Source organism: Propithecus coquereli, unplaced genomic scaffold, assembly GCF_000956105.1.
Source record: "Propithecus coquereli isolate 6110/MARCELLA unplaced genomic scaffold, Pcoq_1.0 Scaffold136, whole genome shotgun sequence".
NCBI lineage: Eukaryota > Metazoa > Chordata > Mammalia > Primates > Indriidae > Propithecus > Propithecus coquereli.
The window spans coordinates 4999075-5016016 of record NW_012137858.1 but is presented as its reverse complement, the minus strand read 5'-3'; the positions used below and the strand labels follow the sequence as shown (position 1 = coordinate 5016016).

General features: G+C 39.1%; 1 protein-coding gene across 1 annotated transcript in view; it reads right to left on the bottom strand.

Annotated features, from left to right (window-relative positions):
* Positions 1-12891, bottom strand: part of LOC105805896 (chromosome unknown open reading frame, human C2orf61) — a 48556-nt gene extending 35665 nt beyond the window's left edge. The window contains exons 1-3 of the mRNA XM_012638863.1: positions 12729-12891; positions 11004-11063; positions 9615-9872 (exon numbers count right to left, since the gene is read on the bottom strand). Coding sequence (XP_012494317.1) covers positions 9615-9872; positions 11004-11063; positions 12729-12809 — 399 coding nt within the window. The 5' untranslated portion in view covers positions 12810-12891. The remainder of the gene's footprint in view (positions 1-9614; positions 9873-11003; positions 11064-12728) is intronic.
* Between the last annotated feature and the right edge of the window lie 4051 nt (positions 12892-16942).

Below are 16942 nucleotides of genomic sequence, written 5' to 3'. Positions count from 1 at the left end.
TATATATTTTTAGTTGTCCACATCATTTCTTTCTATTTTTTAGTAGAGACGGGTTTTGCTCTTGCTCAGGCTGGTCTCGAACTCCTGACCTTGAGCGATCCACCCGTCTCAGCCTCCCAGAGTGCCAGGATTATAGGCATGAGCCACCGTGCCCGGCCTCTCCTTCACTTTTGAAAGATAATTTCACAGGGTACAGAATTCTAAGTTGGTGGGTTTTTTCCTCTCAACACTTTAAATACTTCATTCCACTCTCTTCCTGTTTGCATGGTTTCTAAGAATATGTCAAATATAATGTTTATCTTGATTCCTCTGTAGGTAAGGTGTTTTTTTCCTCTGACTTCTTTCAGGGTTTTTTCTGTATCTTTGATCTTCTGTAGTTTCAATACACCTAGTTGTGCTTTTTGGTATTTTATCCTGTTCAGTGTTCTCTGAGCTTCCTGGATCTGTGATTTTTGTCTCTGACATTAATTGGGGGAAATTCTCAGTCACTGTTGTTTCAAATATTTCTTTTATTCCTTTTACTCTTTCTTCTCCTTCTTATATTCCTATTTTGCATATATTATAGGTTTTGTAGTTGTCGCACAGTTCTTGGATATTCCAGGTTTTTTCCAGTCTTTGTTATCTTTATTTTTCAGTTTTGGAGGTTTCTATTGGATATCCTCAAGCTCAGAGATTCTTTCCTCAGCTGTGTCCAGTGTACCAATGCATCAAAGGCATTCTTCATTTTGGTTACAGTGTTTTTGATTTCTAGCATTTCTTTTTGGTTCTTTCTTAGGGTTTCTATCTCTCTGCTTACAGTGCCCATCTGTTCTTGCATGTTGTCTACTTTATCCGCTAGAGCCCTTACCATATTAACCATATTAATCATAGCTATTTTAAGTTACTAGTCTGAAAATTCCAACATCCTTGCCATGACTGTGATGCTTGCTCTGTCTCTTCAACCTGTGTCTTTTGTCTTTCTGTAACTGTAATTTTTTTTTTGATAGCCAGACATGCTGTACTGGGTGAAAGGAACTGCTGTAAATAGACCTTCAGTAATGTGGTGGTGAGGCGTCGGGGGAGGGGAAGTGTTCTTGAGTCCTATAATTAGGTCTCAGCTTTTAGTGAGCCTGTACCTCTGGTCTGTGAATTTCACATGCTTTTCGCAGCTCCCCCCTCTTCACCCTTAGGTGGACAGGATACAGAGCTGGCTAGAGTGGGGTGTTTCCCCTCCCTCAGGTCAGGCAGGCTCTGGTTGAATAGTTTCTCCTGAGGACGGGTCTTGTTAAGAAGGGAGTGCTCTGATGTGTTTCCAAACGGTGCCTTTTCCCCTCTCACTGCCAAAAGCATGAGGGGATCTTTCTCTAATGTGTACTCTGAGGACCTGGGAGAGCTCCTGTTTCAGCACCCTCAGAAAGTGTGAGGGTGCCCCATGACTGGGTCCCCTGGAGCATTTAGCTGTCAGACTTGCCCACAATGAGCCTCCAGCAATTCAGCTGCAGCTCAGGTTTCCCCACCCCAGCCATGGTCCCCAGAGATGTTGCTACTCATGGGTCTCTGCTCTGGTAAGTTATGATTCTCTGTATCCTCCTGCCTGTCTCTTCAATTTTAGGGGTAGTAGTTTGCCCTGTGACCTCACTTCTCTTACAATTCTAAGAAGAGTGTTGATTTTTCAGTTTATTTAGCTTTCAACTAGTTGTTAGGATAGAATTGCAACTTCCAAGCTACTTATGTGCAGAACTGGAAACTGGAAGTCGCTGTGACACTATTTTGAGAACCCAGACTCTTAAATAGGTGGGACAGAAGGAAACAGATTTTCTACTCCTTTAGAAGTCCTATCAGAATAATCAGAAGGTGAATGCAGCCAAAGGGTTGGCAGGGGCAATATTTTCAGGTACTGTTTGTAGACATTTCATCAAGTGTCTCTTCTCTCTGAGAAGTAAAGCCTCTTGTGTCATACAGAAACATTACTGACTCATTGCTCAGACTTCTTAACAGTCTGAGAAATAGACAACACAGGGATTTCTCAAAAAAAAAAAAAAAACCAACAAAACATGCCTAATGATACCAATGATATTGTTCTTAATTTTACCAGTACCTGTAATTTTCACTAAGAGCTACAAGTGAGTCCCAGTCCCCAAGAGAACTCCATATCCAACTTTCAAACTTCACTTTAATTTGCCACACTCCTGACATACTTGTAAATGACAATTACTGCTTTACCTTGTAATGGCTCTTCGAGAAGTTCCACTTCAAAAAGTATCTGCTAAATGAGCCAACTCTGAGGACCACTTTCTTTCATTTAAATGAACAATGAATTGTTTCATCTTACCTACATTTTGCTCTTTGTTACTGTAACATTTAAGTCATGGGTTTTCAGAGTGACTGGCATCCTCTTTAACCAACCAGTTTCTATCTACGTAGTAGAGCAGGTGTTCAAAATCACCATACACTGTGAATCTAAAAACGAGCATTTAGGTCACTGTTGTTGTTTTCTAAGTAAAAGTTACCATTTTTCCACTCTCCCGCACCCACTAACCACTTGAGGCAGGGCCCTCAAGGGATGTGTGATGGCTACTGAAGGACCCAGGAAGTCCAGTCCTGACACCTGCCATCACTGTGGCAGCATTACCAGTCAGCCCCTCCTCTGGCACAAATTTTGGTTGCTACCTTGCTCCATGAAAAATCATCCTGTTGAAAATTCCTTCAGCAGTTATTTTACCATGCCGCACCTTGCAAATTCACATGCCTTCAGAGATATCATCATCACAGCTATAAATACAGCTAACAAAAATCAATGAAGCTGAGGTTTTCTCAACCTCAGTCTCTCAACCAGTTGTTCAAGGATGTCTTTTGAACAACTTAAAACAGATCCTCTGATTCGTTCTCTATGGGGCTCCTTCCGAGCCTGGCTACCTCCTTTTGACCTTTTGGGGAAGGGAGGGGACAGACCAAATTTGTTTCCTTTTACACAAGCTTCATCTTCTAAGGCTATGCTAAAGCTAACCTAGACAGAAGCTTCACACAATTTTAAATTTCACTTGTTTAACTGTGATTATCGTTGAAATGTTCCCAACCTAGGAAGTAAATAAGAGAATTTTAAAAAATGGAACATAATAAAGAAAGAAAACACTTAAGAGAAAAAAAATGTTAGTTGGAAAAAATTTTCAGTTCTTTACAAATGAGTATGACTGAAAAAAGTATTACTTATGCACTGAAAACAATTCAAAATGTACAGAAAAAAAATTAATAGTCTCCCTGCCTGCTGTCTAATCTCTACTTTCCAAATGGAACCACTGTTAATGATTACATAAGTATCTCTCAAAAAACAAGTATGCATTTAACATCACATATATGTATATTTCTTTTCATTTATACAAATGAGATTATATTATAAATATTCATCTGTACTTTGATTTTTTCATTTCATAATAATAACTTGGAGACATCTCCACACCAACACATATAGATTTACCTCATTATTTTTAATGGTTACACAGTATGCCCTTGTATGGATGTAACAGTATTTAACTAGTCCTCTAGTTAAATAAAATTATAAACAAAACTGTGGTATTATATAAATATCACACTATATTTTAGTAAGACCATCCCTAGGGTTAGTTCCTGACAGTGGCATTGTTGAGTACAGGCTATGTGTGCATTTAAAATATTGCTAGGTTACCAAATTACCCTCCAAAATATTTGTACCAATTGTATTCATAGAAATATGTAAGAATATATGTTTCTTATCCCCTTTGCCAATATTGGGTATCAATATATAGTGTTTATATTGTTGATCATCTTATAGGTGAAAATTGTGTCTCACTGTTGTTATTTGTTTGTAATTATTAGTTGAAGCCAAGCACCACTTTAAGATTTTTGCAACTGGCATAGCTCTTTGAGAATTGCCAGTTCATGTCCTTTGCTTATTTTTAAACCAGAATATCTATTTTAATTGGATTATAAGAGAACATGACTCATATTCACCATTTGATGCCAGCAATGAAGCCACAGTTAGTAATCAGCATTTTCTGGAAACTCCCTTGCATCTTCACAGTGGTAGCACTCTCCTTTTTTTGGATTGACTGACCTTGTTCAGTACTGACTCGCTGGCTACAGACTGAGACAGTACCACCATCTTCTCCCTGTTCCATCCATTGTAGGGAGATTCCGGAACCATGCTGGGACTGGCACAGACTGAGCTGACTTCAGGTTGTTCTGAAGTTCCCCTAGCATGTTGATTGCAAGCTTATACTTTAACTCCTCCATTTAAGTCACTTGATCCATGTTTCCAGTTGAAAATATAAATGATGCTATTAAAATGGTTATGGACTTATACTCTGCAAGGTGGAGTTGAGGAATAGCACAATCTTTCTGTAGGACATTTGAGAAATGCATCTCAAAAGACTTGGACTTCAATTGTTTGTTCTGAACAATTTCCACTCTATGACTAACAGCAGGGAATGGCCGAATATATTAGGATACATCCATACAGGAGAATACCATGCAGCTATGAAAAACGATGTGTAGAGAATACATGATGGTGTGGAAAAGATTCACAATATATTTCTAAAAAGAAAAAGTTCTGGTTTCTGCTAATGACAGGTTAGGCTATTTGGATGATGATCTTCCCACTGCAGACAACTAGAAATGAAGGATAAAATATTAAAAACAAACAAAAAAAAGGGTTTTTAAAAAGATATAAAATTGTTGACAAGATCGTAGGAAATAGCAAGAAGCCAGGGAGGTAAATTGCTCAATTTTGTCCAAAGGATGTTTGTTGGTCCAGACTAAACTCAGCAGAAGAACACAACTGGGTTTAGGCCGGGCACGGTGGCTCACGCCTGTAATCCTAGCACTCTGGGAGGCCGAGGCGGGAGGATCACTCGAGGTCAGGAGTTCGAAACCAGAACTGGGTTTAAAGGAACTTCAGAGCTCTCAAATCAAGAGGTCAGAGCCTGGGCTGGAGGGAGCTGGGAGTCTAATGCCCACAGGAATTTGAGATCCTAAAAGGGTACATTCTGAAAGTAAACTCTCCCACCTCATTCTATCGCCAAGGGGACTGCAGAGAGGTATCTTGGTACTGAATTGGGAGGGAGAATAAACCCATCTCTGACAGATTATAACCATGGGCTTTCCCATCCTAATCCCTTTCATGAATTCCAGTCCAAATTAACATCATTGGAGTGATTCAAGAAGACATAAGTAGAACATTTCAAGTGGTACCAGACTGGTAGTTACCTTAAATATTTACAGAAGCAAAAGCAAACCTTAGACCTTGAGGAATTCACAGAAATAAATTTTCAAAAGCAATGACTGACACGCAAAGATAATCACACTCACACAAGGAAATAAATAAGGCCCAATCAGATTTCAGATATCTGAGTAATCAATTCATTCACAGACTCAACAAATATTAATCATTAGACACTGTTCTAGAGGCAGAGATATAACAGTGAGCAAAACAGATAAATATTAATATTCATGTCCTCATTAAGCTTCACTCTCATGGGATAAGACAGGCAACAAATAATAAATGTTAAGTGCAAGTAAATTACATAGTATACTTGATGGCTACAGGTGCCCAGGAGAAAAAATAAGAGTAGGTTAGGGAAGATCTAGAGTGTTGAGTGGCAAATTTAAATGGGGCTCATTGAGAAGGTGACACTTGAACAAAGACTTGACGAAGGAGAGGGAGTGAGCCATGAAGATATGCAGGATAAGAGCATTACAGAAAAAGGAATATCAGTGCAAAGACCCTGAAGTGAGAGTATGAGTGGTGAGTTCAAGGCACAGCCAGGAGGCCAGTGGGTCAGGAAGAGAGTGAGAAGGAGTACTAAAAGATGAAGTAAAGAATGAAGCCAGGGCTGGACCTGGTAGTTTACGCCTGTAATCCTAGCACTCTGGGAGGCTGAGGCAGGAAGATCGCTTGAGGTCAGGAGTTCGAGACCAGCCTGAGCAAGAGCGAGACCCTGTCTCTACTAAAAATAGAAAAAATTAGCCAGGTGCGGTAGTGCAAGCCTGTAGTTCCAGCTACTCGGGAGGCTGAGGCAGGAGGATCACTTGAGACCAGGAGTTTGAGGTTGCAGTGAGTGCAGTGAGCTATGATGACACCATTGCACTCTAGCTAGGGTGACAGAGTGGAAAAAAAAAAAGAATGAAGCCAGCTCACAATAGGTCTGTTGACCCTGAGAAAAACCACGCAGAGATCACACCCACTATCACAATGCTTTAACCCAGTGGTTCTCAACCAGGAACATTTTTCCCCCAGGAGACATTTGGCAATGTCTGGAGACATTTTTGGTTGTTACAACTGGGAGGGGAGATGGCTTACAGCATCCAATGAGTAGAGGCCGGGAATGCCGCTAAACATGCTACAATGCACAGAATAGCCCCCCACAACAAAGATTCATCCTGCCCAAAATGTCAATAGTGCTGAGGCTGAGAAACCCTGGATTAGATATACAAGTGGAGAAGTTGAAAAGGCAATTGAATATACAAGTTTGGATTTCAAGAGGGAAGCCTCCACAGGAGATACAAATTTGGTAATCACCAACAAATAGATGGTGTTCACAGCCTTGAGACTGGACGAGATCACCCTCCAGAGAGTGAGTATAGATAGAGAAGCAGTCTGAGTGTCTGGGGTACTCCAAGATGAAGAGATCAAGGGAGGAACAGAGATGACATGAAAGGCTGAGAAGAAAAACCAAGAATGAGGATTGGGGAGAAGGTGTTAGAGGATTGAGAAGAGGGGAGATGTGAGACAGGAGGTGAAGAATTTAAAATGAGGCCAGTCATTCAGCTACATGGATCAGGTACAAAGCACACAGAGAGTTAGACTTAACCAGGGTTGTGGCTTTGTCAAACAAGTAAGAGATGAGCAGTCAGGGGCGAGGGAACTGACAGTACATGTAGGGAGTAACTACACTGATTAACTATGGAATTTAAGCTTTGCAAGGAAGAGACAAGGGTTGAGAGTAGGGAAAAGGTGGGAGAAGCAAAGGATTGTAGGCTGAGGGGAATGGAAAATTGTTAGGGTTAGGACTAGAGTACAGAGAAGGGGTTCAGGTAGAGATTCTGGAGAATTGAAATTATTGGTCTTGAAAAAAAATCTAAGGAGTGAGTGACCATACTAGAGGAGAGTTCAAGAAACTGAGAAGCCAGTTTGTTGGAAGATCATTTACATGTGTACTGAAATTATGACAGGAATAGTGGAAAGAGCAACAGTGAGGGAAGTGAGCTAATGTCATCAAGAAATGAGAGGAGTAACCCAGCAGTCAGTGGAGGACTGCAATACTAGGGGGAAACCATACATATGGGGAGAGATGGGCCACTTTGTACATATGTTCCACAATGAAAATTTATTGTTTCTCTGATAAGAAAAAGGTTACCATAAAAATGGGGCCACCTCAAGCCCTCTTTGGAAAGGGCCAGATATAGATGAGTCTATGTATGCACACACACATACTCACAAATACATATATATGTTTTCATAATAAGACTCTTTTATATAGATTCTTCAGTTGAATTACATGCTACACAATAAAAGTATTAAAAGGAATAGAAACTTTCTTACAAATAAAAAGCAGCAGTGATAAGATGTAAAATGAATAGTGAACATTCTAGTAAAATTATGAAGCTTGAGCATACTGTTCTATCTTAATAAATAATAATAATGTATACTCTATCTACAAATTCAAATTATTCCACTGAGTTTTGCTCTTAAAACACCAGAGTTATGAGTTTTATTGGTGAGTAAACAATATTCATTGGAATATCTCTCCCCTTGTGAACACATTACATTTGGAATAGAAACTTAGGAAAACACTGGATTCTTCTAGTTTCTGGAGTTTAATCCTTTGTAGGAGGTAGGGAGGAAAGAGAAAAAAAAAAAGAAAAAATAAGGAAAGTATGTTTTCAGAAGGTTGGATCCATTCTTCTGGGTAAGCCAAACTCTTTTAGTCTTTTAAAACTTTTAGTTTTACATAATACCAACCTTGTATGTTTTCTCCTTTCAACAGTGGCCCGTTGGGCAACTCTCAGAGACCCATAAAAGCAAGAGGAGAGGAAGCTGAAGGGAAGTAAATGGCAGAGGACAATAAGAAAGAATGACTTTGCATTAAGGTGGCCAGAACAATTTAACATGTAGCTTGGTTACCGGATACCAAGCCATAAAGGTCCTAGTATAATTTAGAGTTTGCATTCAGCCATTTAAACAAACAGGATAAGATTTATTCAATGGATACTTACCATTCTATTCTGTTTCAAAGCTGTAATTTGCAAAGTAGTAGAAAGGGTCTATACATTGGATACGACATGCACTCACCCTGCTAAAAATTTCTTGTCTACCTTAGCAATCACAACCCCTTGTACTTCAACCTCAAGTTGCAATACATTTCTTCTCAGGTTATCACAATAATATTCTGATGAAGTTGTGAAGATTGATACTATTATTAGCTTCTTTATAAATGGGAGATATTAAGGCACAAAGAACTGAGACAAGTGCCCAAAGTCCCAAGTAACAAAGTCCAAGTCACAACTCTATCCCTTGAACAGGCCATGTTCCTGCCATTTCCATGCCTTCAACAACGCTATGCTTCTCCCTTGAAGTGCCTCCTTTGGATTCCAGCTATCCAAATGCTGCCCCTCATTCAAAGTGGGGGCACATGGTAGACTGCAAAGAGGATCGAATTTGGGCTCAGAAGCCTTCAGTTAAAATTGCTGCCTTACCTACTTATTTATTAGCAATGTGTCTTTTAACAAGTTAGTCTCTATTCACTTCAGTTCTCTTGCAGTTAAAATGGAGATAACATCTGTTCTACCTATTTCAGAATGCTTAAGGAAGAAGGAACCAAGAGCATATGCTTGGAAGCCCATAGTAAATCATTAAGAGCCACATAAAAGACATGTATTAGTCAAGGTCCAGTTAAGTCCTACTTAATCCATGGAGCTTTCCAGCCTTTTAATTCAGCCTACATTGAACTCTCCCTTGGCATTTCCTGCTACACTATTTATCTCAGCACTTGATATACTTTGTCTTGTACTGCTACTTAAATATTTCTGGATCAGGCACATCTTCCTTCCACAGAGCCTCATGCAGGGCTGTAAGCATAGCAGTGCTTGTATTATCAATGCTATGAATGAACTGGTGGAGCTGAGAGTGCATGCTGACCCTCCTGGGAACGTGTGCTCATTTCTACAAGAAAATTTTTTAAAAGCTTCCCTGTGGCATATAGTTATATTCACGCTCTAATAAGGATACTCACCAAGAGGCAGGGTTTTCTCTTTAAAAGAGAAGGGTTCACTGCATAAACTGCTTGAAGAGACTAGAGCATGACCCAATCACAGATAAGATCCCAGAGGCTCCCCAGGCTGGGGGAATACTGCCAAGAGTCGCCCAGGAGGGAAAATTTCTCCCCATGTACTCTCCTTAGGTTAAGAAGACCCCACAGGGAAAAATCTCATTGGACACATTTGGACATCAGGCCGTCCTTCTTTTATTTTTGTAGGAAATATGACATCTTAAAGGTTTTCCATTTTTTCCTGGGGAAAGATACACTCTATATATAAAGAATATTTTCTCAGGGGCTTTTAGTAGCCTTCCCACAAAAACCAATCTGCTAGTAGTGCTTTACCTGATCTTTATAAACTAGTGTGCTGGGGCTTGGCCGTGGTTTGTCTTTGAATGAGTAAGTAGCAACTTGCTTCTTTAACAGGTCCATGAAGTCAGGAGGTATGTACTGTGGAAGATCATTTAGGACTGGATTGTTTCTTTGCACAAGAGGTGGCTTTTTCCTTCCTTCGTTTTTAAAATTGTAGGTTGCTGGCACTGGATTTAATAGGGATTCTTCAATAAAAGTTTTCAAGTGGTAAGTGCCAGGTATTGGAGTATTCTGTGGAAAATTGACATCAGTTTTAAGATCATTGTGTAAACCTGTGACTTCTCCTAAAGCAGGAATGACCCCCTTGTAAGGGTCATTTCTAAGTAGCATTTTTCTTTGTTTTCAAATTTAACGAAATTATATCAAACATAATAAACACTCTTGACCAAACAGTATTTCAAAATAATCATGATTATTTCCTTTCTGAAACAACTTCTGAATTCTAGCAAATGGGTTATAGTTGAAGTTTAACTCTTTAAAAGGTAACTTCAGGAATATACTTAAACTTGCATTCAACTCTGACTATACATTTCAGGCCTCTGGTAAGACCACTCGGGATAGTTTCTTGACTAACTAAAGCTATCCTACTTCCGCTTAGTAGGTACTACATTTCTCTCTAGCCCTCAAGTGGGACGCTAAAGGATGGCAACCTGAGACTGAGGATGAACTGGCAGAGGATATAGTCTTTTAAGTCCAATAAGGAGTTTCAAATCACAGCCATGGTATGGATCAATGGCCAGAACTGAAGATTTAGTCGCTGCTGCTTTTGTGGCAATCTTTCCACTAAGCATTAGCTCAGTTCTGCCATTAAAATTAGTTCAATTCCAAGAAGGCTTTGATTCATGAAGCCCCTCTGTTGTTGAAGAGTGTTAACAGAAAATATATCAGCAATGTAAAAAACTGTCTCTTTGGAGGGGGACCTTCTCGTCATTCTTCTTCCAGATATTACCATCTTGCTTTCATAGATTCACATATTAACAACCATTATCATAGGGTCTATACCATCTAAATAAAATAAAAACTGAAACCAAACACCTTTTCAGAATGTATGCTTTTTCTTTCTTGTGCAATCTCACCAATATCCTAAGGTCATAGGTTAACCTTACCTAGATATTTTGTAAAGACACCTGGATTCCTAGAGTGTTTTACTTTCCCAAGCTTTCATTGCATTCAAAATTTAAAGCTTGTTTCTCATTCATATGCTGATACTAAAATTATAAATTATAAGTATGAAATGTTGCCCATGCAGATCTGAACAACCACGGTTTTTTTTACAATTGTTATTGACTTAAAAGGTAAACTGATTGAAATATTAATGGAAATAGGGATAATTTGAATAGGAAAGACTGAAAATATACATACTGTTAATGCTATTCTCCACCATCCTTCTCTTTCAAAAGCTGAAGTCTTTCGGGTTGGTTTCTATCATCAAACACAAAATATGCTTATTCATTTGAGAGGTGATCCCTTGAAATTAAATATAATTTATAAAACATTTACTTGAAGAAATTAATACCTGCACCAAACTGGCAAGCCTTCATTAAAATAAAAGCTACATAACTATAATTTTGCCTATAATATTTCTTTAAATTGCTATTTTATGATTTTAAGTGCTTTTAAATAACTAAATTCCCTTTGGTAAAATTAGAGTAATAAACATCTCCATCTCACAGAGATGTTTTAAGGATATTAGATGTGACAAAATTCAGTGTTCTTAGGAAGAAAAGACTCGAGCTTGAAGCCAGACAGACTTGTGCTTGAACCACAGCTCTGCCACTTACCACCTAGGTGACTGGACAAGTTACTCAACCCTCACGCTTCCTCACAGGGGGATAAAAATAAGGCCCTACCAGGGTGGTATGAGAATAGGTGCTATACAGATAAAGCCTTGCACTCACAACCAGTGCTCAATAAATAGTAGCTTTAATTTTTAACACTTCATCTGCCACATTAAGAGGCAGACTATTTTGGTATTCCTCAGTTTCCAAGGAAGTTCTTGTCTTCCATAGTAAGTACTCTATATCCATTTATTATTTCACATTTGTTTCAGCCCCACTGTCCACAAAACATATTTGAGTAGTTTTTTCCTTTGGCACTATTTCTCCTAGGTAAAATCATTAAAATATTGAATTTTATTTTCACTGATAATGCTTTTGTTATTACTATGAAACATGGGTTATTGCAAGCAAGAGTGCATTAAAAAATAATGAATAATCTAATCAGTAAAACTGATATAATTCATTCTTCCTGTCTAATAACTTAAATCTGTTCTACTTATGAGTACCACTGGGCTTTAGTTTTACTATGAAATAAGTGCTTTTCTCTAAAAAACATTTTTCATGCACATTGCTAAGTCTGAGTTTCTTCCCATACATTTCTTCATGAGATTTATCCTGAATCTTCTCTGTTGCACATGTATAGTCACAGAAATAAAACTTTCTCAAGCAGGTCAAGACAGGTCTCCCACCTCCACCCAGAACCAGGGAAATGAGATGGGAAGGAGAGGGGAGAAGTAAAAGTGATCAATCACATGATCACTCTAAAGGAAGGTAATTGGCCGCTGCTATTTTGTTTTGCCAAGGCAGGTGAACTCAACTCCCCCCATCTACCATTTTAAAAACACTTTAAGGGGAAAGATAAATGACAGGTTAAATATTCCTCAATCAAATTTATTTAAAAACTAAAAGGCAGTTTCAAATCTTTTTATAAATACTAAAGTAGGCGGTGGGCCAAAACGTGTCTGATAGACTACAAAAAAACCAGTTTTCCCGCAGACGGAGGGGAAAGAGAAAGAAATCCAGTCACCCTAAGAAAGCAGTTGTCCAACGCAACTAGTGGGGAGAAGGAAAAAATACAGAAAACAAAGGGCGAGGGGAAGGATGAGGGAGGCAGCTGGGAAAAAGGAAATATAACAAAGGAAAGATCCAATACGACCAGGGAAAAATGGCCCGCGGGTGTAGACGTGAGAACGGGAAAGGGAGGAAGAGAACAGGAGCGGCGCAAGGGCCCGGGATGAGAGAGGTGGGCAAAGGGCAGGGAAGGCTGGTGAAGGGAACGGTAGCGGGGGCAGCAAGAGGACGACCTTACCAAGGCCGTGACTATCGAATCTGCACGCTCCAGGTCTTCCTTTTCTGTGGTGGAGGGGATGGCGACGACTGGCTGATCCATGGCTGCCTCCTCTCTGCCTAGGCCAAGCCAGGCGTCCGGTTGCTAGGAGGCGCCTCTGGCCCGCGGGCTCCCGAGCGTGCGCAGGGGCCCGCCAGGTCTGTCTCCTGGGGGAAGGGAAGCGGGCATACACTTTGAGGGCCCGCGCGAAGCCAGGCACAGAGGAAATCTCTCGAAAAGGGACAGGCACGCACACGTGGGATCAGAAAACCTAGAGGGCTCTGCAGTTGCTGTAGAGCCCTCGAGTAAGTATCTGCGTGAAAGAGGCTTGTTAAGGGCTTAAGTGTACCCACAATCTCCATCAGCTCCCTCCCAACTCACCCCCAAACCCACACCCCAGGTAGGGAGACAGTGTGCTTGATAGGCATACTTAGCTTTAAGGCAAAAAGCTCCTCCAAATATTAATTCTAGGGGCTGTGACTTCTCTTGCCTCTCATTTGAGAAGCTGAGTGAGAAGTAGACACAGGTTTCACTAGCTGTGAAACCACGGACCACGCCATAGACCCTTTCAACCTCTTGGCTGAAGTATCTTCTCAACCTAGAAACATTCTCATCTTGAAAATCAAACCCTCCCTCAACCTTCATTTCATTTAACCTACTGTGTTCCAGGGACTTCACATACATATTAATCTCATTTAATCCTTACAACCACCCTGCAAAATTTTTTGGATGAGGAAACATCCAAAAGGCTTCCTTGGATGGTTTAGCAAAATTGATTCAGCATCACCCAGAAGTCACAGAGCCAGAATTCAAACTCGGATCTAACTCAAGCCCCACTGCCTGCTACACCATGAAGTTTCTGTTTTCCTTCACAAATTTTGAAGAGTAGACTCTTTTCTCACTTCCCATACTTTCCTAAAACCATCTTAATCTGACGTGCACACACCTCTCAATTAAAATTGCACTTCCCCTGTAATATGCTGAAATAAAAAAAGAAAAAAAATTGCACTTCCTAAACTCATCAGTGATCCAACTGCAAATCCAACAGGGATTTTCAGCTCTTATCAAACGTGGCCTTCAATTTTCATTGCTGCGTTGATTACTCCCTCATTTTTTAATCCCTCCCCCCATCTTGAATACCAGGATTTGATTGCCGGCTGCATTTGCTATGATTTTGTTGTGTTTATTTCCCTGTCTAAAGGGGAAAATAAATTGGTATCTACCCACATAGGGTTATTATGAAGATTAACTTGAGTGAAGTGTTTGTAATGCACAGTGCATTCACAGTAACTCTGAGCTGTCATTCATTACCTTTAGGACAAAAGCAACATTTACAATCCAATCTTTCACCTCTTCTCTCCCTCATTAGGACCTCATGTTCTGCTGTATACTTGCAAAACTCCAAATATGGCATCTTCACACAGTTCTATTATCTCAACATATGCTAGTCCTTCTGCATGAAATGCTAGTTCTTTCTTTCATCACCTGCAAAATCTCAAGGGTCAACTCCTCTGAGTAGTCCTCCTAGGCTTAACCCATCATGTCCCAAAAGATCCTGCGCCTATCTTTGTTGGACTCATTTTATGACAAATTGTCTCTCTCCTAATTTTAAATGAATCCAAAACATGGGTTTTTAATTGAATCCTTTGAACATGAGACTAAAACATTTGAGTAAATGACTAGTTTTCTCTTAAGTAAACCAGAGAATGGATTACAGCAGTGCTTTTCAAAAATGGACATGCATACAAAACACCCAGTGATCTTGTTAAAATGCAGACTGATTCCAATTCTGGGGCAGGGCCTAAGATTCTGCATTTCTAGCAAGCTCCCAGGTGATTCTGCAGGTGACTTTTTGAGGAGCAAGAGAATAGAGGACTCCAAAGCTAATTACGCTTAAAATACTGGGATTCTAAATTCATTTAGCATAGACTTTAAGAAGGACCAGGCACTAGGTTTAAAATGAAGAATTGCAATTAGAAGGCTAAGAGGCAAGGTAACACCATAGTTCTCACAAATTAAGATTAATCAAGTCCATTACTGTGTCTCATTTCATTTTCTTATTTTGGCTGAGCCTATAAAAACTGGCTCAGCAGACTAGGGACTGGTCCTCTAGAGACTAAAAGAATATGAAAGGTACAGAGAAGTCCAGAAACCCACACAAGGTAAGAAATTGAAGAGATGGGAACATCTAGATGAGAAAATAGTTTAAGTATCTCAAAAATAGAAACAGCATGGGTCAGAAATTTCAAGGACTCTACCCATAAAACAGATTAAACATGTAGGATAAACAAAGAAAATATCCTCTTAAGTCTTGAATAGTATCACTAAGACTTATTTTCAGGTTAACATAACAGTTTTAAAAGGGGGCGGGGGAGAGGCATTTCTCTTTGAGAATATAAGAATAGAGTTCGACAATGCCTCTGCTATGGTCAGATCTTTAAAATTTTTACACTTCTAAAAATTTGGGGAAAATACATTACACTGAGGATATTTAACTGCAATGATGGTTTACTGGCAGAATTACCTGAGAGCAAACACAACACAGATGTATTAAGGAAAGAAGAATGATCAATTACCACAACACTAATATAAAAAAAGTAATAATATGGTTAAGACTTGAAGGTGCTATTTTAAAATCACAGTCCTGGGTTCAAACATAATGCTGTAGGACACACTGGCACTGAGATTTGAACCCAGCTTAGTAGGACCAGTTAAATTATCTAACTGTTCTATACTTCAACTTCCTGTAAAAAATCAAGATAATGCCTACACTGGGACTTTTATAAAGGTTTCATGAATATAAAATCACCATGAGTCCAAAAAATGTGTTTCCCCTTCACCTTGTTATCCGTTATCCACAACTTGACATAAATTTAAAACTGTTAAAATTGGAAAAACAACAAAACTAACTGCCCAATTTCCTCATTTCACAGGGTCATAACCGGTTTAACAGCATGGTAACGTTGATTGAGCACTTAACACAAATGCCAAGGACTATGCTAAGTGCTTTACTTTCATTATTTCACTTAACTTTTAAAAAGCCCCCCCAAATTATACCCATTTTACAGTTAAGATAATTGAGGCTTGGATAATAGAGCTCTTGCAGGTCACACACAACAGTGATCTAAACACTGCTACGATAAAACTACGAAGTCCATGCTTACTTTAACCTGGAGAAAATACTTCAATGGCCAGAAATATGACTTATCCCACCCAAATACCTTGTTTAGATTTCTCTTTGACTAAACTCTTACTACATCTAACAAAGGGGGCCCTCAGTAGAATACACATCAATAACCTTCCTACTTAATTGATCATCTAATATGTGATAATGTAACACCCCCATTAGGACTATCAATGCCTGTAACTTCCCTTGTTCTATCTAAAACATGCTCATCACTTTCCTTCACCAACCATCATTTTCCAATTTCTAGTAGAACTAATAATAGTGGTATTGAAATAATCAAAGATGGGGCAGTAACCTGCCAAATAATGAACTGCCCCTTGGGAAAATAAAAATCTTGTGGCTGTAATAACCAGGTAACAATTATACTCAATGTTTTAATCTTGGCTCTGGTTTGCTATGGAATCTTTCATTAAGTATTTAAATGGTAGTTAAACAAAAACCCTGATAACCACCTTTGGAGTAGCTTAAATTATAGAGAAATCAATGGTAGAAGGAAGCAAAAACTAAAACAAGGTGTAGTTACTGCCAATACACTCCTGAGGACATCTTTTTTGTAAAATCACACTGCAAATAGGCAAGAGCAACTAAAAATTCTTTGTCTTAATGGTAGAATTAAAAAGCACGATGAATGAAAGATTAGGAAATAGAGGTAAAATAATAACCCTCCCCCAACTAGATTTGGATTATTGTATTTTGAACACTCAAACATTAAAATCGTTGCATGGCTCAAGTCCACATGGACAAACATTAAAGTTGAATAACAGTATAATGAAAAGGTAGGAAACACTAAACACCCATGTTACTCCAATTCCCATGCCAAGGTACACTTAAAAGGTTTTTTTTAAGTCTTTTACACTTTTTGAAAGAAGTAACATCCACATTTAAAACCTAAATACAATCCTGAATAGTCAAATTTATCTAGATTATACCAAGTAGAAACCAACTTCTCATTTTATTCTCAAAATGAGACTTCAACAGTTAATTAAATGACTCAGATTCAGAGCAACCG